The sequence below is a fragment of the Pan paniscus genome, chromosome 10 (assembly GCF_029289425.2).
Source record: "Pan paniscus chromosome 10, NHGRI_mPanPan1-v2.0_pri, whole genome shotgun sequence".
NCBI classification, from domain to species: Eukaryota; Metazoa; Chordata; class Mammalia; order Primates; family Hominidae; genus Pan; species Pan paniscus.
The window spans coordinates 32590021-32614830 of NC_073259.2; the positions used below are offsets into that span (position 1 = coordinate 32590021).

At 36.6% G+C, this 24810-nt stretch overlaps 1 protein-coding gene across 6 annotated transcripts in view; it reads left to right on the forward strand.

Moving 5' to 3' along the window:
- Positions 1 to 24810, forward strand: part of TAFA2 (TAFA chemokine like family member 2) — a 546816-nt gene that overhangs the window by 499673 nt on the left and 22333 nt on the right. For all 6 annotated transcript variants that reach the window (XM_063593376.1, XM_008978454.6, XM_055096530.2 and 3 more), the window contains one exon: positions 826 to 950. In XM_063593376.1, coding sequence (XP_063449446.1) covers positions 826 to 950 — 125 coding nt within the window. The remainder of the gene's footprint in view (positions 1 to 825; positions 951 to 24810) is intronic.

A 24810-nucleotide genomic window follows, 5' to 3' on the forward strand; every position in this document is an offset into this window, starting at 1 on the left:
TGTGTAAATTAATTGGAAAAGGAAAGATGAAAATGGATGATTTAATATTATGGGTTCTTAAACCCTTGGATATTCTTAAGAATTAAAAAAAATAGCACCATGTATATGAGTGAACATTTAGTTGTGGATAGAATTCACATAAAATATCAACTTTTATGATGATGCAATAATATATTAATTTTTTTCCTTGAGGGTTCACCTAATTATAGTAGGACATAAATCTTTATATGCATTTATTTAATTGATGTTGCCATAAATAGTAATTTGTTAAGTGCTCATATTACTATAATCTATTGCTTGTGATGAGGTTATAGCACACAGTTAAAAAAATTATGATAACTCTGATAAACACCCTCCTGATAACCATCTTATTCATGGGAATATTATATTGATTATAAAGTGTTGACTCTAAAAACTGGTCATAGGTCCATTTTCTTATATGTTTATATAAATTGGTGCATATACACATTTGCATAGTTTATTTTCAATATCTTAGCTTTCATGAAGTCTATTTTCACATGAAAATCCTGTAATATTGTGTCTATAGTTAACTATACTGCATTCTACACTTAAAATTTTATTAAGTGGATAGATCTCATGTTAAGTGTCCTCATTACAATAAAATAAAAAATGTTTTAAAGAAAATTATTTTAGTTAGAAAATCTTGAAAGGTTTTGTCCTTTTGAACAAAAAGAAAGGCATACCTCAAATACCTGTATTCCCACTGGTAGGAAAAATTAGTGGCTTTTGTTCCTCTTTAAAGGTGAACAAGAGAAATAAGTCCCAAGAAAAAAATGTTGAGTCAATTTTTTTTCTCTCTTATAGCTTCAATAGTGGAACAGAAATGGTGGTGCCATATGCAGCCATGTCTAGAGGGAGAAGAATGTAAAGTTCTTCCGGATCGGAAAGGATGGAGCTGTTCCTCTGGGAATAAAGTCAAAACAACTAGGGTAAGTGGACAGCAAGCTTGGGAAAACAGAATGTCTCTGAATTAATAGAGAACGGAGCTTGTGCAGTAACCAATTTAAGTGGCAATTGTGGAATGGAAGAGTATAGTTTTGCAAGATACGTTTTCCCCATTTTTTTCTTAGTTCGCTTTTTTCATAAAACATTTTTATTTCACTCAGAACAACATCTTCCATAGAGTACCATCAACTGTCATATTATCTGATCAATAAACACTGTTTGTTCCTTCATAAAATACTGAGGGTAATGTGAACCTCCTTTCCCCACTGAGGATGCATGTTAAATTCTGGGAGGGTGACCCCAGTCCTTTATTTTTCTAATGTATAGTAATCTAAATAAATTCTGAAAACATTATTTTATATATTACTTTTAATACAGTTTTTAAACTGAGATTCTTTTAGTTTTATGAAAGTAATTATTTTGATCTCCCTGATATCTGAATCATTAAATAGTTTTCTAGTGGTTAAGGTTTACAATTATTGTAATGGGCTACTAGGAAGAGTTTCAGATTCTCAAGATCAATACAAAAAGAATATTCTTAAGACACTGATGTATTTCAGCTTTGTAATTACTGATCTCTCAGTGATGGTAGAGAACTGAAAAATAGCTTTGTTCTTTGATTTCCTAATTTGCCACATGGGTATTCCAGACTGGCAGAATTTGAATTCTTTTCTTTATAGAATTAGCAAAGGAAGGTTTTGTTTTGTTTTGTTTTGCTTTTAGGAAAAGCATACTATAAATTAGAGTTGAATATTTGAAGAATAGAACAGAGTAATGATATAAATTGATGTTTTATAAAAAGTAACATAAAAGTAGAGACTGGCTAATTTACAATACTACTTGATATAGCAGACTTTTAAACCTTGTCCGGACATATACAAGAGGCTTATTTTATGATCTCATCTAGATATGTAATTTAGTCTGCCAAGTAATATATTTAATACATTGACTGATCAGACATACACAGAAGTGACTAAGTTTCAAATGGCATGAATAAAAACATATTTCATGAAATTATTCTTGACTCTAACCTGTTAGCTAAGTGTCACACCTTTTCAAAATCCATTGGATGCATGATCAATTAGTTAGGATAATTATATTATTCAGTGAGCTAGCACATGATATAATCCGTATTAATTTGTTAAAAACATTCTGGCAATGTAAATTTTCCTTATAAGCTATTTATACCATGAAAATATTTTCCCTAGCACTATTAATTCTCAGTCTAAAAACAGGACTTAAGGAAATTCATTAACGTTTTGAGATTCTGAAACAAATTTTTTAAATTGTGAGCTCTTGACAACCAAATTCTTTGTTTTTATTACTTCAGTGAACAAGGGGAAGCTATTATTTATTGTATACTTAAAACATATGCCATACACTGAACAAAATGCTTTACATGAGTTAGCTCACTTAATCTTCCTAATAGCCCAGTGGAGAAGATAGTGTTATTATCTCCTTTTACAGATGAGTAAACCAAAACTTCCAAATGTTATGTAACTTCCCAAGGACATATAGCTAATTAATTAGGAAGCCAGATTTCAAAACATGTAGTTCCATTCCAAAACCCAATCTTTTAACCTGTACTTTGTACTAATAATTTAACTTATTCTTAAGCAATAATGGTAAAATATCCTATAGTTCTTTTCTTAAGAGGTCGACCTTTAAAAATATCTCTAACTTTCTGGATCATTGAAATGGAAAGGTCAAGAACATGCAGTCTAAATTCTCATGGAAAAAAAAATTTGGAAGTGCTGTTTTACTCCCTTTTGGCCTGTTGACCATATTCTCAATGACCCAAATTTAAAATGGAGTGTCTGCTTCACAAATTCTTCCAAATGTAATGAAACAAGGTGGATGAGAGACTGAGAACTCATGAGTGGGGAAAATCACATCTACATCCTATAATTTGTTTTAGTTATAAGACATTATCCTCTATATAGAGGATAGCACTTTCTATTTTTCTTTAATCTCTTTTGTCCCAAAGAATAGCTGGTAGTGGAGGACCTTATTTAAGACATTATAGAGGGTTTTCATACAACAGTAGGTGTTTAGATTTAGTTTCTTTTAAGATACTCTCTATTTCTAAGAGTCTGTCGCTCCCATTTTGAAAAGAAAAATCATCATATATAAGAGGAGAGAGAAAGACTTGAAAGAAGGAGCTTCTTGAGTACAACCAAAGTAAATTCTTATCCTTTTATTCCTTCACAAGAAAAATGTTGCTTGTGAAAATGGAGCTACTTAGACATTTTCAACCAAAGGAACACTATGGCATTTCAAATAGAAAGGCAAAAATGTGCAATTTAGTTTGGCCCACCAAACAATTTGGGCAAATTTCCCTGGTGCTACAAATGAAGCAAAAGGTTTTCAAGTTCATCAGGCTATTATTGCTCAGCCATCTCCACTGAAATAGTGAAAAAAGTGGAGGCGATAAGAAAAATTCTTAAAATAGCTCTAGGCAAGTGTTACTTTGCCCACAGTGGAAGTGTTGGATAGAGGAAATGTTGAATAGAGGTAGATAGCAGAAGTGTTTCCATCATGCATAAATAGCACTACTTTTGAAAACAAATTTGAGTCATTATTTTAATCATTGGTATTACTGTCCATATGTCTGTTTTCAATAATGTGGTTGTGATCACCATGAGCCAAAAAGCCATTGAACTCCTGATTTGGCAGGTCCCAGCCACAACTGGAAAGGCCAGAAGTTATGTAGGAATAGGTTACAAAATAACTCAAGAGCTGTCTTAGCCAAAAGCTATTTGCTTTGCTTATGCAAGATATGTTGGTCTTATGGGATTATCACTGCAAGCAAAATGGCTTGAGAAATAATTAAAATATGCAATAACATACACTCTCCCTTATAATGGCCCATAGCCAATCTGGAGTGCTTGGGTAAGCCTGTTAAATAAATAGCAGTCAGCCAGAAATAGTAATAAGGCTTGCATGGCCTCAGCAAAGATGAGTGGCACCTTCCCGAATTGACTACAAATCAGGGTCTGAGTGATTTTTCCACTTAAGACTAATTTTGAGCCTATATTGTACTTACTACAAATGTGAATTATAGTCTTCTTCTGTTTTTCTATTAGATTCTGGAATTTTTTTGGTTCTGACCCATTTCCTATTGGTGCTAACAGGGGGAAAAGGTAAAGAATAGACAGTCATTTTTGGAACTTGAGTGTTTTGTTGCATACCTGTTCTTCACACACCCAAGCATTTAATTTGGAAAGAGTGGAAGATGCAACAGTTGTTTCCCAAACCCCATTTCTCAGTCTAAAGGTGGAAAATTTATGACTTTCTGTGACATCTATAACCGTCTCTTTTATTACTTTTAAGATCTCCTAAGTTAAACAGAAGGAAAGGAAAAGTCATTCAAGCCTTTTGATTTCAAACTCACTTTCAAAGATAAATAAAGAACTTTTCAAAGGGTCATTAATAAAAGAATCATCTTTCCAGTGTGAAAGAGTGCATAATTATAAGCTAATTATACAACACAAAAGTAACAGGGGGGAAAGATGCTGCAGAGCTTGTAAAATATAAGAAAAGAAAATATTTAACATGGTTGAAATCATCGGAAAAAAACAGACTGTGATTCTGTGTGTGTGTGTGTGGGGGGGGGTGTTTTGATATTCTTTCTTCGTGGAAGATCTAAAGGAAATAATATTCTGTTTTTAGGATTTATAGTCCTTGCCTAATGGTATGGACACCAAGCTACAAAATACAGTGGTCAGTGCAGTTTTTAATGTTGATTCTTACCTAAGGATCAGGTTAGAGAAACTTGGTCTCTTACCTAACTTCATATTATATAAGACTTTACATTGTTTTTAGGAAGATTACCTTTATGAATCATATGTCCCAGGTCTATTGACTTTTCATATACTTAAGAAGAAATTTTCTGGCTAATTTTTAACTAATTGAAATCTTTCACTTTATGCACTTATTTAAAGTGGCTTGAGCAGATAAGAGCTCTGTAATTTTTAAATGTTCCTTCAAATATAAGTTGATTTTAAAGGTATGCATTATGATATTATTTTATTGTATAATGCAATGAAAATCAAAATATATTAAGAATTTCCTATGCAGCACATTTTATATTAATAGTACTCATATTAGAATTAAAACAACAAAAGCAAATACAGAAGCATTTACTTAGCTCTTACTGTGATCTGGGCACTCTGCTGAGTACATTGCAGGTATTATCTTACTCAATTTACCCAACCATAGTAGATACTAAAGAGAATGCATGGCTTGATCCAAGCCCACAAGGAGTATGCCATTGAATGGAGGAATGAGTAGTGTACAGTTATGTTATTCTTTTCTTTTTTCTCCTTTTTTTGAGACAAAGTCTTACTCTGCTGCTCAGGCTGGAGTGCAGTGGCACAGTCTTAGCTCACTGCAACCTCCACCTCTTGAGTTCAAGCGATTCTCATGCCTTAGCCTCCCAAGTAGCTAGGATTACTGGCATGCCCCACCACACCCAGCTATTTTTTTTTTTTTTTTGTATTTTTAGTAGCAACGGGGTTTTGCTGTGCTGCCCAGGCTGGTCTCTGACTCCTGGCCTCAAGTGATCCGCCCACCTTGGACTCCCAAAGTGCTGAGATTACAGATGTGAGCCACCACACCCAACCACATTATTCTTTCCTTTACCCATATGCAGTCTATTGACAACAAACACTGGAATCAGTGGTAAATATAAGTTAAGAGTAATATTGTAACAATAATAGAATAGCATAAGAATGAGGATGTTGTGCTAGATTCAATTTCAAATTTCTCTAACCAAGGTTTATTCTTGGGTTCCATGTGACAAGAAGATTTCTAACTTCCTTTCCAGCTACATTTAAATGACAGTAATAACTGAAAATCTCAGAAGATAGATAAGTATTAGGTTTTTAATCCTTTCACTGTAAGGAAGAAAAGAAATAGCATCTTGTGATGCTTTGCTGATTAAAGCCTCAGGTTGTACTCGTCCATTTGGATTTCATACCAAATATCAGTGACTCTGCTCTGCTGGTGGATCTAAACAGTGTCCAGGGGTGCTAATTCAGACCCATGGAAAATGATGTACAGAGCAAGAGGAAAAAAGTTCATTTCCTTACCTTAAGGTGGTGCAATTCGTGTAAATTCTTCAATCATCATGCTCTCTCTAGCCTTGCAAATTTAAGTACAGGTTTAGAATAGTGTGGTTCTTTCTTGATCAGCTCTTTCTTAACAGACACATCCCCATTCATTTGTCTTCATCTCACTTCCAGTCAGGCCCTAAATTACATTCTGGTCCACAGCACAGACTGTAATGACCTTTAGGGTTTTTCTAATTATTTTAATGGAACTCACAGTAAGAAATACATCTTACTTAGTGATCTACCACACACACAACATGCATATGCACACTCATGTATGCTACATTAAAATTAAGGTTGCATTATAATATTTTGATTTTATTATCTTCCCTCCCTCTCTCCCTCCCTCCCTTCCTCCTTTCCTTCCTTCTGATGATCTCAACCTCATAAATTGCTTTTATCACCTGTTTATGTGTTGCAACCTGTAGATTGAAAAACACTGCTTTAGGAAGTGGTATTTCACTGTTTCCTATGTCCAATTCATAGAACTGATAGCCGCTGCTAACTTGAAGAGAAACAAACTACTGAATGAAGAGCTTTCAAAACAACTTACCTTCCACATTTTAATTTTAAATATTTTTATGCAACATTTTTGGGCTAAAAATTTCTTTTTTTTTCTTTTTTATTATTATTATACTTTTAAGTTTTAGGGTACATGTGCACAATGTGCAGGTTAGTTACATATGTATACATGTGCCATGCTGGTGTGCTGCACCCACTAACTCGTCATCTAGCATTAGGTATATCTCCCAGTGCTATCCCTCCCCCCTCCCCCCACCCCACAACAGTCCCCAGAGTGTGATATTCCCCTTCCTGTGTCCATGTGATCTCATTGTTCAATTCCCACCTATGAGTGAGAATATGCGGTGTTTGGTTTTTTGTTCTTGCCATAGTTTACTGAGAATGATGATTTCCAGTTTCATCCATGTCCCTACTAAGGACATGAACTCATCATTTTTTATGGCTGCATAGTATTCCATGGTGTATATGTGCCACATTTTCTTAATCCAGTCTATCATTGTTGGACATTTGGGTTGGTTCCAAGTCTTTGCTATCGTGAATAATGCCGCAATAAACATACGTGTGCATGTGTCTTTATAGCAGCATGATTTATAGTCCTTTGGGTATATACCCAGTAATGGGATGGCTGGGTCAAATGGTATTTCCAGTTCTAGATCCCTGAGGAATCGCCACACTGACTTCCACAATGGTTGAACTAGTTTCCAGTCCCACCAACAGTGTAAAAGTGTTCCTATTTCTCCACATCCTCTCCAGCAGCTGTTGTTTCCTGACTTTTTAATGATTGCCATTCTAACTGGTGTGAGATGGTATCTCATTGTGGTTTTGATTTGCATTTCTCTGATGGCCAGTGATGATGAGCACTTTTTCATGTGTTTTTTGGCTGCATAAATATCTTCTTTTGAGAAGTGTCTGTTCATGTCCTTTGCCCACTTTTTGATGGGGTTGTTTGTTTTTTTCTTGTAAATTTGTTTGAGCTCATTGTAGATTCTGGATATTAGCCCTTTGTCAGATGAGTAGGTGGTGAAAATTTTCTCCCATTTTGTAGGTTGCCTGTTCACTCTGATGGTAATTTCTTTTGCTGTGCAGAAGCTCTTCAAAAGACTTTGTGAAATACAGATTTTGTGAGAAAGAATATGTATGCTGTATTCAAAAAGTCTTTATTGCCTCCTATTGTCAGATTCTATTCTGAATTCTGGTCAGAGCGCTGAAAACAAAACAAAACAAAACAAACTGGATGAAAATCCCTGCCTTCATCAGGCCTGTAATCTAATAGGGTATATTCATCTTTTTATTGCTGCCATAGCAAATTACCACAAATTTAGTGACTTAATGCAATATCCAGTAATTATCTTTAGGTCAGATGTCCAGGCACAGTGTAGCTCAGGTGGGTCTCTGCTCTGGGTTTCACAAGACTGAAATTAAGGGATATGTTTCACCTTTTCACAACAGGGCTTTGTTTCTTTCCAGAGACTTTGGGGAGAATCCACTTCCAAGCTCATTCAGGTTATTGTTAGAATTTGTTTGTTTGCAAATGTAGGACTGAGGTGACTGTTTCCTTGTGTATTAGTTCATTCTCACACTGCTATGAAGAAATACCTGAGACTGGGTAATTTATAAAGGAAGGAGGGTTAATTGACTCACAGTTCCACATTGCTGGGGAGGCCTCAGGAAACTTACAATCATGGCACAAGGCAAAGGAAAAGCAGGTACCTTCTTCACAGGGCGGCAGGATGGAGTGAGTGCAAGCAAGGGAAATGCCAGATGCTTATAAAACCATCAGATCTCATGAGACTCACTCACTATCATGAGAACAGCGTGGGGGAAACTAGCCTCATGATCCACTTACCTCTACCTGGCCCCACCCTTGACATGTGGGGATTATAGGGATTACAATTCAAGGTGAGATTTTGGGTGGGGACACAACTAAACCATATTACCAAGGTAGCCATCATCAGGAGGCTCTCTGGCCTTATTCAGGGTGCCTGTCATTCTAATCATATTTCCTCCACCTCAAACCAGCAATGGCATGTTGAGTCTGTCTCATGCTCTGAAGCTCTTTGACTTCCCCTTCCCCCATCTGTTCCCTTTCTTCCTCTTCCACTGCATTTCTCTTGTGGGCTCTTTTGGCTTTCTCTGCCTTTTCGGGGCACAGATGATTACATTGTGTCCTCCTAGATAGTCCAGGGTAATCTCCCTCTCTTAGCATCAGCTGATTAGCAACCATAATTACATCTGCAGAATCTCTTTATAGCAGTGCTTAGATTAGTGTTTGTTTGAATAATCAAGGGATGAAAATCTCGGGAGTATATCTTTGGAATTCTGCATACCACATGGGAGGATACAAAAAAATAAACAAAATAAGTGAGTAAATATATAGTATGTTGGATGTTGATAGATGCCATGGGAAGAAAATTAAGCAGGGAAGGGAAGTGGGGAGTGTTGCTGAGCAAGGGAGTTTGCATAGTTGATTGAGGTCTTGGGAGGTGAGGGCATGAGCTACATGGCTAAATGGAGGACAAGCTATCCAGGCAGTGGGAAGAAGTAAAAGTACCTGAGATGAGAGCTTTGCTGGGCAAATCATATTCAAGGGGTAGAAATGATGCTTGTGGCTGGAGTGGAGTGAACTAGGGCAAGTGGTAGAATTAAGGTTAGAAAGGCAACATGAGTAATATCACAACTGACTTAAACTTTTGTCCTAAACAAATAGAATGAGGGATTTGCCATTATGTGAGATGGAGAGAACTGTGGGAAGAGCAAGTTTTATGTTTTACATTAATAACTACTAAATTTAGGTCGTTCAACTTAATGAAAAACTAAATATGGTATAACACCTTAAATTTGATATTTCTGAAGAAGAGTAGGTAGACTTTTTTCTATAGTAATGAGAGATTCAGAAACTGAGTAAGTGATATTTATATTAAATAATATTTAAACTCAAATGATATGGAGATGTGAAACATAACACTTAAGGGAGCATGTAGTCACTATACTAATGTTAAGTTTTAAAGAGATTTGGACAAAATGGATTAATATATTAAGGCAATCTTTTTCTTTAATTAGATATTGAGTTCAAGGTAGACAGGACACTAAGCTGGGTGTCCATGAAGTAGCATTAGTAAAAGTAACATTTTTAGACTAGGTGCAGAGGCTCATGCCTGTCTTTCCAGCACTCTGGGAAGCTGAGGTGGGAGGTGGGAGGATTGCTTGAGGCCAGGAGTTAAAGACCAACATGGGCAACACAGTGAGACCCAGTCTGTAAAAAACAAAAATTAGGCAGATGTGGTGGCATTCGCCTGTACCCCCAGCTACTTGGAAGGCTGAGGCAGGAAAGTTGCTTGATCCTAGGAGGTTGAGGCTGCAGTAAGCCGTGATTGTGCCACTCAACTCTAGCCTAGACAACAGAATGAGACTCTGTCTCAAAAGAAAGTAACATTTTAAACCTGATATTTTAAATTTAAGAGCTGATTACTTAATTAAATATAATTTAATAGGGCCAAGAGTGTCTACCTTGGTATTTGTTTAAAGAGTTATTGAAAAATAATGCAAAAAATATATCATCCGGCTCTATGTCCAAACTTGGCCTGTATTTTTGTAATTGAAATGAGAAATGGGCGATATATGAGTGCTTTTAAGTTCCTCTAAGATGTAGATGCTTCTGCAATATTTGAGCCAGGTGTTAATCTGTAGATGTTACTCCAAATGTTCTGCTTATAATCTTATAGTTAATTGTGAATGTTCACATATTGTAATAGGACCAGTTTGAGCACCATAGAATTTCATTTACAACTGCAAGGTACATCTTTAGGCGACTGCTTCTGTTCTATGAACTAAGTGGCGAGAGCAATATTTCTGTCTCTCACCTGAGGGCTGATAGATAAAATTCTGTCAGGGCTTTATATCTAATGTTTAAGACCTTGATATTTGTTTAAAGGTAAGCATTCCTGGGAGAGGCAACACTTTTACCTGGTTTTGGTTACTAAAATGGCTTAATAAAAGAAAAATGGCACCTCGTAGGACTTGGGGAATAGAAAGGTATGTTCAAGAAGCCATAGTTAGTGGTGCTTCTGTGCTTTTTTCCTCTATTGTGAGTGGCAAACCTCCTATTAAAAAATATGGATAATCTTTCCTATGTACATTCCCCCATGGCTCTTTCCCTCCTGTGTCCATCACATGTTTTATGTGGAATTTAACTCTCGTAATCAATGACTTCAGATCCAATTTTATTTTCTTACTCTGGAGAGTGGGGTGAAGATGCAGCTGAGAAATAACACATAATGTTCCCACAAGCTCAGGATTTCTAGCTCCCTGCAAGGCTGTTCAGGACTTGTCACTTCACCTGTGAGTAGTGGAGAGTTGTTTGTGAAGTGCACCTAATATAAAGGGTGGTGTTGAGCTTTACTTTAGAGTGATCAAACCTCATCTGGATGTGCTCAAGAAAGTCCTGGATACCAACTTTTAATGGGGTAGAAGAAAAGAGGCAAATGTAAAGGATTTTGTGGAGATTTACCTCAGGGAATTAAAGCACTAGGAGCAATATGCGTTAAATTATTTGATGATATAGCATGTGAAAGAAAAAAATGTAGATTTGTTCTGTGTGACTACAAGGAATACAACTAAGGCTATAGTAATAACTTTCTCAGTGTCAACTCTAGATGACATTGAATGGGCTGCCTTAAGAAACAGTAATTTCCTCATTTTAGGTGGCATATATTTGTGACTTTTAAGGGATGAACAGAAATTCGCAGAGTTGTCTACATCAAGCTATCAAAACAAAAAACAGCTTATATGAAGGCATGATGGAATAGAAGATCATATCTTACTCATGGAATTGAAACCATTTCATGGGGTAACAATGTGTGTGAGGGGAAGTATGTAATGAGGAATCCCTGTGAGGGGAATCATGGCAGGTTGAGTTTGTATCATGATGGGCTTTTAAATACCATGTTAAAAGATTTGGATTTTTTCTCCATGCAGTGGTGAATCATCGAAGAACCTTAATCAAGCAGGAGAGGAGAAGGGTCTGATTTATACTTCATAATGTCTATTTGACTGCAATGGGTCAACAGAATTGAAGGAGGTATGAGTTAATGGGCCTGAAGTAAGGTAGGGAGGTGATGGTAGTGTGGGTGCAGAGGGAAGGGAATTGATAGGGCTTGGTAATTAATTGAATATGAAAAGTGAATGAAAGGAAAAATTCCAGACTCACATACTTCTTACATATTTCTTGCTTGACTTATTGTTGCAATAGTAATTGCTAATGAGACTATGAGGTAGAGATATCTGGAGGATAATTTGATATATAGGCCTAGAGGTCAAGATAGAAATCTGGAAATTATTATTCCCTAGGTGGTATTGAAATAGTTAATCAAGAATGCTCTCTCAAAAGAAATGCATAGAAAAAGAAGAGCGTCAAAGACATTTTAACAACTAATGTGGAAGAAAGTACCTGTAAGGAACAAGAAGTGTAGACAGAGAAATAGACAGAAAACCAAGAAAGACCAGAGTCTGGGGGAATGCAGAAATAGAGTTCCAGGGATCCAGGGCTTTCAATTGATACAAGGATATGGAACCTACAGACAGGTTATGTGGCTTTATGTCTCTTTCTGAATGTGGGATTTACAAGAAATACTGAGTTCTTGTCCATTAGATGAACATTACTTGTTTTATTACAATCCTAAAACTTGCCTGCTAGTTGGATGATGTCATTGTTAACACATTGTAAACACTGCAGAATATACATCCATCTAAAACAGAATGCACTGTTTAAAGTACTTTAAAAATAAGAATAAATATGGGCTGGGCACAGTGGCTCATGCCTGTAATCCCAGCACTTTGGGAGGCAGAAGCAGACGGATCTCTTGAGGCCAGATGTTCGAGACCAGCCAGGCCAACATGGTGAAACCCAATCTCTACTAAAAATGCAAAAATTAGCCAGGTGTGGTGGCACATGCTTGCAGTCCCGACCTCGGGAGGCTGAGGCATGAGAATTGCTTGAACCCAGGAGGTGGAGGCTACAGTGAGCTGATATTTCACCATCGCACTCCAACCTGGGTGACAGAGTGAGACTCTGTCTAAAAGAATAAATATGAATCTCCTTAGCAGAATTAACAAACTCTGTTTAAAGGAAGCTTGTCTGTTCATTCATTCATTCACTCTGTGAAGATAAATCGAATGTACGCTATGTGGGTATGTGCCAGACATTGTGCTAGATTTTGGGGATTCAGATTTTTTAAAAATTATGACTCTTTGCTGTCCAAGAGTTCACAAGTTCACAGTCAATTGGATAGAAAGTCAGTAAATCATTGTCATGTACAGAAGTGGCAGGACAGAAGTTTGTGTAAGTGCCACGAAAGCACATTGGCAGTTTAATATTGCATAGCCCATAACTCTTCTAATGCTCAATGATACCAGATTGTGATGCCATTCAAGGGCAATTTACCTATAATTTGTCTCCTTAGTATATAGCAACTAAATGCAATCTAACAGAATCTAAATATTATATTCCATGATGTCAAGATTGAACTGAATTTTTTTCCTGCCTTTATATCTGTATAGTACTATCATAATACAACAAAATCCAATAAAATGCTTTCTCAACTAGACTATCTTCATACACATATATATATGTGTGTGTGTATGCATGTAAATATATATACACACACATGCAAGAGAGATGGAGACACATACACACACACACACACACACACACACACACACACACACACACACACACAGAGCAGAGAGAGAGGAGAGACAGGGGAAGGGAGATAATTTGCATATAAAAAATTGGGGCTACACTAATAACTCTAATTAAATTGAAAATAATTTAAGATTCCCACGAGCGAATAAGAATATTGGAACCTGATACCATTGCACATATTTTTAATGTTTTAAGCTGATAAAACACTTTAAAAATTTTGAAGTAATGTATATTAGTTTTAGCAAAATCAGCCATTCAGTTGAAATGTGATCTAAGATATAAAACTCAAATTGCCAAATTAAAACAAAAAATAATACATATAGCTTATACTAAGCCATAGAATTCTATTTATTATAATGTTTAATATTGGACTTGTTTAACATGAGTTATTTAGCTGTTAAATATATGCTTTGCTCTCATGGTTCAGTATTATGGCATTTTTTTTTTCCTATTAAGTAGCAATGTTGGCTTCCCATGATTTATGGTAGGATTAGCCTAAAGTCAGTAAAGGATTCTTTTGTTGAGGTTCCGCTTACCATTGGCTATTTTACCTTTATATTTTATTGCTTATTCTCTTCTGGTGACAAACATTTTTTTTTACATCTAAAAAATTTGCTTATTTGTATAAATTTAAGTGCTACAAGTGAGTTTTGTTACATGGGTATTTCGAATAATGATGAAGTCTGGGCTTTTAGTGTAATCATTTTCTGAATAATGTACATTGTACGTATTAAGCCACTTTTCATCCTTCACTCCTCTCCCACCTTCCCATCCTTCTGAGTCTCCAGTGTCTATTTTTTTATTTGTTTTTAGTTTTTAGACTTTTTTTTTTTTTTTAGACTTTAAGTTCTGGGATACATGTGCAGAACGTGCAGGTTTGTACATAGGTATACACGTGCCACGGTGGTTTGCTGCACCCATTAACCCATCATCTACATTAGGTATTTCTCCTAATGCTCTCCCACCCCTTGCCTCCCAACTCTGACAGGCCCCGGTGTGTGATATTCCCCCCCACCCCTGTGTCCATGTGTTCTCATTGTTCAACTCCCACTTATGAGTGAGAACTTGTGGTGTTTTGGTTTTCTGTTCCTGTGTTTGCTGAGAATGATGGGACAAACATATTTTACACTTACATTGCATTTTCTGTTCTCTTCTTGGTCCTGTTAAAAGAAAACTGGTGAGGGCAGGGAGAAGGATGGTAGAGAGACAGAGAAAGAGAAAGAGAAACTGGGTAATATCAGGCAGTGTAAATTTATTTTCAAAGAATGCTTGCAAATTGAATGCAATCTTTGCTTTGCAACTTTAAAATACTCTATATTTGAAAAGGCTGTTTGAGTAATTGTGAGGAGAGTTGATTTGGTCAGCCTGTTTCTAAGATTCATATACTGAGATGCATTTATTCTATCTTGAAAGAAATCAAATTGAATATTCTCAGACACATTGGCTGACAGTCAGGATAATCTAAACAAGTATCATGATTAGAAATCTCAACCCCCAACTTCAATTACAACATATGATCGATTTATGAGATTACTGAAGGCAAATGTCTGGCCAGACAGTCCAACTATTGTTTGAGATTAAATTTCACAAATTAAATCAACTTGTTGAGAGCACTCCTGCATATATAATATAGTTGTGAACCATCTGCCTCCACATTATAGCTTTGAGGACTTCTTAGATGGGTTTTAAGTGAATTCCCTTATGAATAAGGGAAATTATGATAAAAGCTGTTAATGGTAACTTTAAAATAATTCACGTTGTACCTACGTAATGGTCTAAGGAGATCCTATTCAGTAAAACTGTTTCACATCACTATATGATACTGAAGGTAAAGATAAATATTCATAACATGAAACAAAATTGTTTATATAAGTTGATTAAAAATGTCTACAGATCATAACAGAATTATTTTCCGTAGTACTGTTGATGTCTCACTAAGGGTTTAGCCTTTCTGAGGTTACTGAAATTAGTGACAGATGGAGACATTGTCAAGGTGTATCAGGTAATTTTTGATTCTCCATTTCACCCACCATAACCATTTGAGGTAACTGTGCAATGTTACCTCAACATTGCACAGTTTACAGAGCACTGCTGGTGCCTTCAAGGATGGCATAATGATTAAGAACCCAGTCTCTGGAATCATTACTTGAGTTCCTATCCCAACTGCCATGTATTAGCTGGTGGTCTTGGGAAAGTTACTTTACATCAATACTCCTCAGTTTCCACATCTGGGAGATGATGACAATAATATATCTGCCACATAGATTTCTCACATGGATTAAATTAGTTTATATATGTAACACACTTAAAACAGTTTCTGGCCAAGTATAAGGGCTATATGTGCTTGTTAACTAAAACAGATAAATCAAGCAAGTTGTTAATAGGCTAATAAAATGGGCCAGTTTTCTCATAACTCAAATATTAACATTATTATTCCACAGCAGTCAGTCTTGTTAAAGAAATACTAATGTGGAAATAACTCAAAACTTCCTCTACTATCTCTATTCATACTTAAACTAGGGCTTTGAAGAGAAAGCACAAATTCATTGGAGGTTGGTCTGTCTCTTTTAGAATAGCCACAAAATTTCATCCTAGAAAGAAACCATAGAACTGTACTAAATGGATTTCAGTGCTTGAGCACAGTCTCCACCTGGCCTCAGACATGGGGCCATTCTAGTTATTTACCATAGGTGGGTCAGGTGGGGACTGTTGGACTACACAATTGTAAAGGTGCTCTTCCCAAGATATGCTGCAAGAGCAGAAATGTTCTTTCTTATTTATAGCCATCAGACATTGGGTTTTCAGCAACATCTCTTATGGACTTATCAGGCCTACCAGGTGAAGGAGACAATTCTTCTTTTTCTGACAATCACAATTATTGACATTTATCCAACTAGTATTTCTATGTCCAGTGGTATAATTCAAAGATAGCCTCATATGCATGCACAAATCTTTTATGTTTAAAAATGCTTTGCTAACTGGAGAGGGAGGAGTATTGGTCTGGGTTTATGAGCTAGGTTTTTGTGTGTGTGTGTGTTTTTTTTCATTTTCATTTTAAGTTTTCGTAGTTGTTTGCCTGTTGCAATTTTAGATGAGGTTAGCCTGGAGTGGTTGTTGCAGCAGGAAAGACTTGTTTATTGAATGCTGAGTCACCCTTGCCCATTTTGCTATTACTAATACAACATTAATGTTCTTACTAAATCACAAAACACCAAGTAGAAACTGATGCAGAAAGTGTTTATAGATATTCAGCAATTAGCAGAGGCCAATAATTCCTATTAATGGAATAACCAATAAAACCTAAGTGATTTTTGGACCTCAGTACATTTTAACCAAAATATGTTACAATATGTAAGTTTTTGCTCTTAGGAGATGTTATGTACATAGCATACATTCTTTATAATTTGTCTTGACTCTAATATAATCTCAAAAATAGAGCAAGCTTTGTTCTATGCTTTGTGAAGGATAATGATAGTATTAAAGAGCTAGAAATACATTTGTGCTTACTGCCTTATTTATTAAATAATTAGATTTCATATTTTGTAGCAGGAATAGAATAATGATAATTTTAAGCAAATAAATTTATTTTAAAAATACTTATTTCAAAATATGTTTTGAAAATGTTTAAAAGTTGCTGTTTATTATATTCTTGCTGGAGGCATAATTGCACTTAACCTTCATAGCAGTGTAATAAGATATGGATTGTCTTCATTTATAGGTAAAGAAACTAAGTTTTTTTTTAGTGAGATAACAGGGCCACACAACTAATAAATATTTAAGTGAGCATAATCCCAAGACTAGATGATGTTCTTTTTTTTTTTTTTTTTTTTTTTTGAGACGGAGTCTCGCGCTGTCGCCCAGGCTGGAGTGCAGTGGCGCGATCTCGGCTCACTGCAAGCTCCGCCTCCCGGGTTCACGCCATTCTCCTGCCTCAGCCTCCCGAGTAGCTGGGACTACAGGCGCCCGCTACCACGCCCGGCTAATTTTTTGTATTTTTAGTAGAGACGGGGTTTCACCGTGTTAGCCAGGATGGTCTCGATCTCCTGACCTCGTGATCCGCCCGCCTCGGCCTCCCAAAGTGCTGGGATTGATGATGTTCTTAACCCCATGCTCTTAACCACTATGTTATATGTATTACCCATCTGATTCTCTGAAAATCTATATTCATCATTGTCTTCGTCATCATTATTACTATTAGATAAACATTCAGTATGTGTAAGACACATTCCATTTTAGTCAAATTTTAATTATTTATGGTAAAGAAATGAAAAAAAGTTAGGAGAAATTGAAAAAGATATGCAATTTTCATGTTTCAATTTTAGGCAAAATCAGAAAATTTTCATTATAATATAATTTTTCTTTAAAATGTAATAGAAAAAAACTTAAAAAATCTAGTTGGTAAACTGAAGAGCATAGTAGGTAATATAAAATCCCAATATTGCAGTGTTTTAAAATAGACCTAGATTTTTGTAAGACGCCTATTTGACCTCCTTGTTATAACAACTGTTTTATCTCAAAGGTAGTAGTGTGTGCCATCACTTTAATGTGATTCTCAGAGTTCAGGACCCTGGACTACAATACCAACTGATAATATTATAGTCAGTCTTTCACATTACTATCTCTATGTCTCATCTTTATGATGGGAAAGTTCAAGAAATTAGTGCAGTGCTATATCTATATATACCTCTTCAATGCCAAACTTTAACATTTATTAGCAACTTGATGTGATTTAGTGGATTTCAGAAATGTTTTATGTTTCAAGGAATGCTCTTTTTTGCCTATCACAATGGCTGAAATTCTTGCATTAGAGAGTCATTCATTCACAGCCTGAAGACTTTACATCTAGGAGTTATTTGTTAAAAGTAAATTTCCATTATAAGAATAATTACTCTATGTGGGTGATGATATAATTTATTGTCCATAGTAGGACATATTTCCAGGATAAACTCAACAGGAATTCAGGACAACGGGGTAAATCAGAGCTATCCCAAGCAAAATGGAAAATGTAATCATTCCAATTGTAAGTAACAATTAGCTAATGTCTATTTTAAGTATTAGATGAAAGCAAGTTTAGAAAGAAGACAGTCTAAGCATGATTGTAATACAGAAGTACTATGCAGGCAGAAAAATACCAATAATAAATTTCAATTATTAATTTTATGAATGACTCATCAATACCAAATTCATCAGTAAAGTTGAACCCACGTAACTTGACTTTCAGTTTTAGTAATAGATCAGGTGATATCGTTAAGTTTCTCCTCCCCTCATCCCATAAAAGAAAACTGAAGAACTTAACAAAATATAAGATGATATGTTTGGAGGCATTGGAAAGCCAACAAGAAAGTGAACAGTTACTTGTCCAGAATTTAGGAAGGATGAAGACTAACAGAGATTAGTCGGCTCTTGGAAATCACTTAACCCATGGAGGCAATTATCAACATTAGAGGAGTGGCTCAGTGGATAAAAGTGCATTGACGACCTTGCAGAACCCAGCAGACTCTGCCATAGTAAGCCAGGGATTGCTGAGAAGGGGAGCCCTGGTGAATCTCTCTTATTTCTTGTTATAAACCCAAAGTGCTACACCCCAGGAGGAAGAGGGAATTAAAAGTAGAACAGCCCTCACAGGGCTCAATCTGAATAACTTTAACACCTGAAATTAGATTGAGGTGAGCAGATATGTTTAAGGCATGCTTAGCAAAAGCAAATGTAATTCTTCTCTGGAAAGATTATGGCCCCAGTCTCACAATCACTCCACAAATAATTTTGCAAATATATTCAGCATACAATGAAAAATAACCAGGCAAACATGAAGATAAGGCAATGTAAACAAAAACAAAATAATATACAATAGTGAATTATTAAGCTGCAGAACTGCTGCACTAAGACAAACATTAAAAAATTTGTGAAAGAATGTATAATTTCCAAGTCAACTAAAAAAATGGACTAATAAAAACAATACAAAAGAAGGCAAAAGAGGAGAGAAAATAAATCTAGAACAGGTGGAATAAATAGAAGTTACTCAATAATGGTAGCTGCAACTCAGATATATGAGTGATTATATCAAATGATAATGGGGTAAATAATCCAATTAAAAAGCAAATAAATAATGATTAGAATGATGAATATGCTAATCACCCTGAATTGATCTTTATGTAATGTATATATGCATGGAAACATCACACTGTATCACATAAATATGTACAATTATTATGTGTCAATTATGAATAAAATAAACTTTTTAAGAAAGGCAAATACAAAGATTGCCAATCTGGATCAAAAGATCAAAACACAAGTATATGCTGTTTAACAGAGATACATCCAAACTATAAGAATTAAGAAAAATGGAAAATAAGACAATAATGGGAAAGATATACACTATACAAATATCAATACCAAAGAATTTGCAGCAAATACTATTGCTAAAGAAGGATATTTTCTAATTATAAAAGGCCTAATTCCTCAGGAGGAAACCACATAAATGACTTCCTGCTTGTGTTAGTGCCTGCCTACTACTTCTATTTTCACAAGAATTGGTTAACTCTAATTAAGTTCTAACACTTATTAAGTTCTCACTATGGCCAAACAACTCCAAGAACTTTATACATACTAGCTCATTTAATTCTTACAACCACCCCATAAGAAAGACTTGATTATTATCATCCTTTTACAGTTGAGGAGATTGAGACATAAAGAGGTTGTCAACTCATAAAAATAGTGAGTATACTGGTATTTGGCAGAGGGAAAGATGGGGTGATGAAGGGGAAAATAATATAAAGGTAGTTATTACCACTGAACTGTACACTTACAAATGGTAAAGATGGTAAATTCTATATGTATATATTTCCTTATTTAAAAAAAAAGAGGTTACCCAAGTTACATTGTGAGTAAGCAGTGGAACTGGGTGGGATCAAACCCAGGCTATATAGCCTTCAAGTCATGAAAATAAATATTTGAGTAGGAAGAGCCTAACTGAACCAAATAATTTTTGGCTTTGTCTCTGCTGCACATTTCAAACAAGTTTGCCATAAATGGGATAAGGCCTAATACATTCCTTTCTCTGTGCTTCAAATATTAGTTTAGATTTTTTTTATTTTATTATTATTATACTTTAAGTTTTAGGGTACATGTGCACAATGTGCAGGTTAGTTACATATGTATACATGTGCGATGCTGGTGTGCTGCACCCATTAACTCGTCATTTAGCATTACGTATATCTCCTAATGCTATCCCTCCCCCCTACCCCCACCCCACAACCGTCCCCAGAGTGTGATGTTCCCCTTCCCGTGTCCATGTGTTTTCAATGTTCAATTCCCACCTATGAGTGAGAACATGCGGTATTTGGTTTTTTGTCCTTGCGATAGTTTACTGAGAATGATGATTTCCAATTGTCCCTGTTTGCAGATGACATGATTGTGTATCTAGAAAACCCCATTGTCTCAGCCCAAAATCTCCTTAAGCTGATAAGCAACTTCAGCAAAGTCTCAGGATACAAAATCAATGTACAAAAATCACAAGCATTCTTATACACCAATACCAGACAAACAGAGAGCCAAATCATGAGTGAATGCCCATTCACAATTGCTTCAAAGAGAATAAAATACCTAGGAATCCAACTTACAAGGGACAGGAAGGACCTCTTCAAGAACTACAAACCACTGCTCGATGAAATAAAAGAGGATACAAAGAAATGGAAGAACATTCCATGCTCATGGGTAGGAAGAATCAATATCATGAAAATGGCCATACTGCCCAAGGTAATTTATAGATTCAATGCCATCCCCTTCAAGCTACCAATGACTTTCTTCACAGAATTGGAAAAAGCTGCTTTAAAGTTCATATGGAACCAAAAAAGAGCCTGCATCACGAAGTCAATCCTAAGCCAAAAGAACAAAGCTGGAGGCATCACGCTACCTGACTTCAAACTATACTACAAGGCTACAGTCACCAAAACAGCATGGTACTGGTACCAAAACAGAGATATAGATCAATGGAACAGAACAGAGCCCTCAGAAATAACGCCGCATATCTACAACTATCTGATCTTTGACAAACCTGAGAAAAACAAACAATGGGGAAAGGATTCCCTATTTAATAAATGGTGCTGGGAAAACTGGCTAGCCATATGTAGAAAGCTGAAACTGGATCCCTTCCTTACGCCTTATACAAAAATTAATTCAAGATGGATTAAAGACTTAAACGTTAGACCTAAAACCATAAAAACTCTAGAAGAAAACCTAGGCATTACCATTCAGGACGTAGGCATGGGCAAGGACTTCATGTCTAAAACACCAAAAGCAATGGCAACAATAGACAAAATTGACAAATGGGATCTCATTAAACTAAAGAGCTTCTGCACAGCAAAAGAAACTACCATCAGAGTGAACAGGCAACCTACAAAATGGGAGAAAATTTTCGCAACCTACTCATCTGACAAAGGGCTAATATCCAGAATCTACAATGAACTCAAACACATTTACAAGAAAAAAACAAACAACCCCATCAAAAAGTGGGCGAAGAACATGTTAGTTTAGATTTTTATCCATTTCTTTCTTTCAGAACCCCCTAAAAGCCAAGACATGGCATGTTTTCTCATGACTGAGCTCAATTTCTCTTGGATTTCATTAACCCAAGAGCAGCTGAATAGATTGAGTGTATAAGAGATGGGGGTATGCCTTCCAAGATTTCATCATGGACAGACTTCTTGTTCTAGATTGGTTTTCTATACTAAGGAATATTTCAATATAGCTGAAATTTAAGTGAATATAAACCATGCATTCAGGAATTTTCTCCCATCAGTCAGCTGAAAACATTTAGCAGGAAAATCTTCTGTTGCTTAACACATGCACGCACGTGCACACACACACACACACACACACAAAATCACTTGCTCACTCCACCTTGTCCCTCCCCAAAACATTGCAAACCATCACCATCTGAACCCTTGTCTCTCCCCAAAACATTGCAAACTATCACCATCTGAACAGAAGGAACAGAACACTGGCCTCCAGGACTTATAAATAGAGGTCTGCATCGTCTGTCATGCCCATCCAACCTCTATTCAGTTTCAATTCCAAGCATGAGGCTTTCTGAGAGAGGAAGTTACAAAGTCATGTGTGTTACCGGAAATTTCATTGCATTTCTTTTTAGTGTGACTCCATGACAGCAAGGACCATGTCTGCTTTTGCCTATGGTTTAGCCTTAGTAAATAACATGGTAGCACAGTAAGATTCATTGAATAATTCATTGAGTTATTCATCGAATAAACAAGGAAGTAAACAGACAAATGAACAAACCTGTGATCTCATCTCCTACTACTTTCTTCCTTGCTTATTTCACTGACACCACACCACCCTTTTGTACTTTTCTCATCTCAGGTATTCTGCAGATGCTGTTACCTCTGCCTAAAATGCTCTTTTCCCAGCTACCAACTTGATTGGCTCTCTTATCTCCATATGCTCTTACTGAAACCTCACTTTCTCAGCAAGTCTTCCTCATACACACCAATTAAAATTGTACATCCCTGTCTCAAAAGTCCCTCTCTTTCTCTCGACTTAATTCTTCTCTTGGCAGGGCCTAAAATACATTAAAATTTTACATATTATGTCTGTTGTTTGCCTGCCTCTATAGATAGTTCCACAGAGGAGTGATTTTTATCTTTTTCTTCACACCTAGGACAGTGCCTCCCACTTAGTACATGCTCAATAAATATTAGCTAAAGAAGAAATAGAAGAACCTAGAACACATAACCTGTTTCACTGGTTTTGAAGCCCCAAAACTAAGAATCTTTTCCCCAGACTGTCTCTTCCTGCTTCCCTGCATCTTTGGGAAGTTTCACTTAATTTTTCTGAGGTTCAGTGTCCTCAACTGTAAACTGGGGATAATGATAATTAGTAACAAAGACTAATAATTTTAATAGCAGTAAATCAGAAATGGGGACTATCTCACAGAATAATTCTGGGGGTTTTACAAAAGAACATGGAAGTTTATTAAGTTGTCTATTGATGCCAACAATTATGATCTGAGAGGTGGAAGTAAAAGAAGAATGAGCAGGGTTTCAGGATTCCTTGAGTAACAGAATGAGCAGCAGTTTTAACCAAAACCCAATTTTTTGGTCCTAGTCTAAACCAAAAAATGTGTTGTACTTCTGCTAAGCAAAAATTAACTGCTGGAAAATGGCAGATAGGAGGTAGGACTAACTTGCAGCTCCCACTTGGACAGCCAGAACAGCGAGTGGAGACTAACATTGTAAACTTTTGCTTCAAGAACCACCACAGGAACGTACCAGAAAAAACAAAAGAATTCACAAGATGTAGCTTGTTGCCAGTAAACTCCATAAGACAGACAAAAAACTCAGTACCCAAGTTTGGAGGGGTAAAGTCCATCTTGTTCACTGGGGAAACTGAAAAACCAGATGATGGGAGAAGGATTTAACCTCACCTAGAGCTGAAACAAATTTAGAGAACAGAGCAAGATACGAAAGTAGAAGAAGCAGTGGGAAGAACCCTGTAGGTACTCCCAGTCCCCAGGGAAGCCATTTCTGACTTTATCTCACAGGGGTCCTTGGGGAAGGCAGTCAATGGAATTGGGGAAGGGCAACAAGGGGAAGGAGACTTCCAGTTGAACTTTGTAATAATTTCAACCGAGTGCAAATTTCCTGGGCAGAATCCTGTAGTGGGGGTGCAAATGGGAAGTGCAGATATGAGCACAGAAGACACAACAGACAGGGAGGGGCAAAGCCTGAAATCCCTACCTGCTTTCTCAGAGGGAAGGCTTGTAGCCTGGGACAAGATCTCAGCCCTGTACACTGAAGGCCTGGATGTAAATTTGGCTCTGTTGGCTGTTGGGGGAGCATGGCAGGAATGAGACTGGCCTGTTGACTGTGTAGGTGTTGGGTGATGCTTGTCACTGCCAACTTTCCCCACTTACCTGGTGACCTGTATGAAGCAGCAGAGGCGGCCATAATCCCCTTGTAACATGAATCGATTGGCCTGAGAACCACATCCCCATACCACACAGTGGCTGCAGCAAGCCCTGCCCATGGAGAGTCTGAAATCAGACACACCTAACCCTGCACCCACTTGATGGTCTTTCTCTACCTACCCTGGTAGGCAAAGACAAAAGACGTAAGCTTGTAGGAGCTCTACGGCCCCACCCATTGCCTGAGAAACCCAATACTTATTCAGGAGACCTGAGGGCAAGCTTCTGTCTCCCCTGTACTACTGCAGCTGATATTCTCTTGAAACCACCACCTCCTTGCTGGATGCCAACTAACTCAAGATATTATACCAACTTAGAACAACCCTGCTCTGAGGAAGAAAAATACACCAGCTAATTCCACTGCCTATAACATCCTGGCTAACCAGAGGTCCTGAGTCTGTCCATGTGACAGCTTCACTGCTAGCATAATCAGTGTTCAGAAAAACCAGTGCACTAAAGAAAACTGCAGTGAAGGACCCCACAGAATTTAATTCACTCCCTTGCTACATCCACCACAGCAGGTGCTGGTA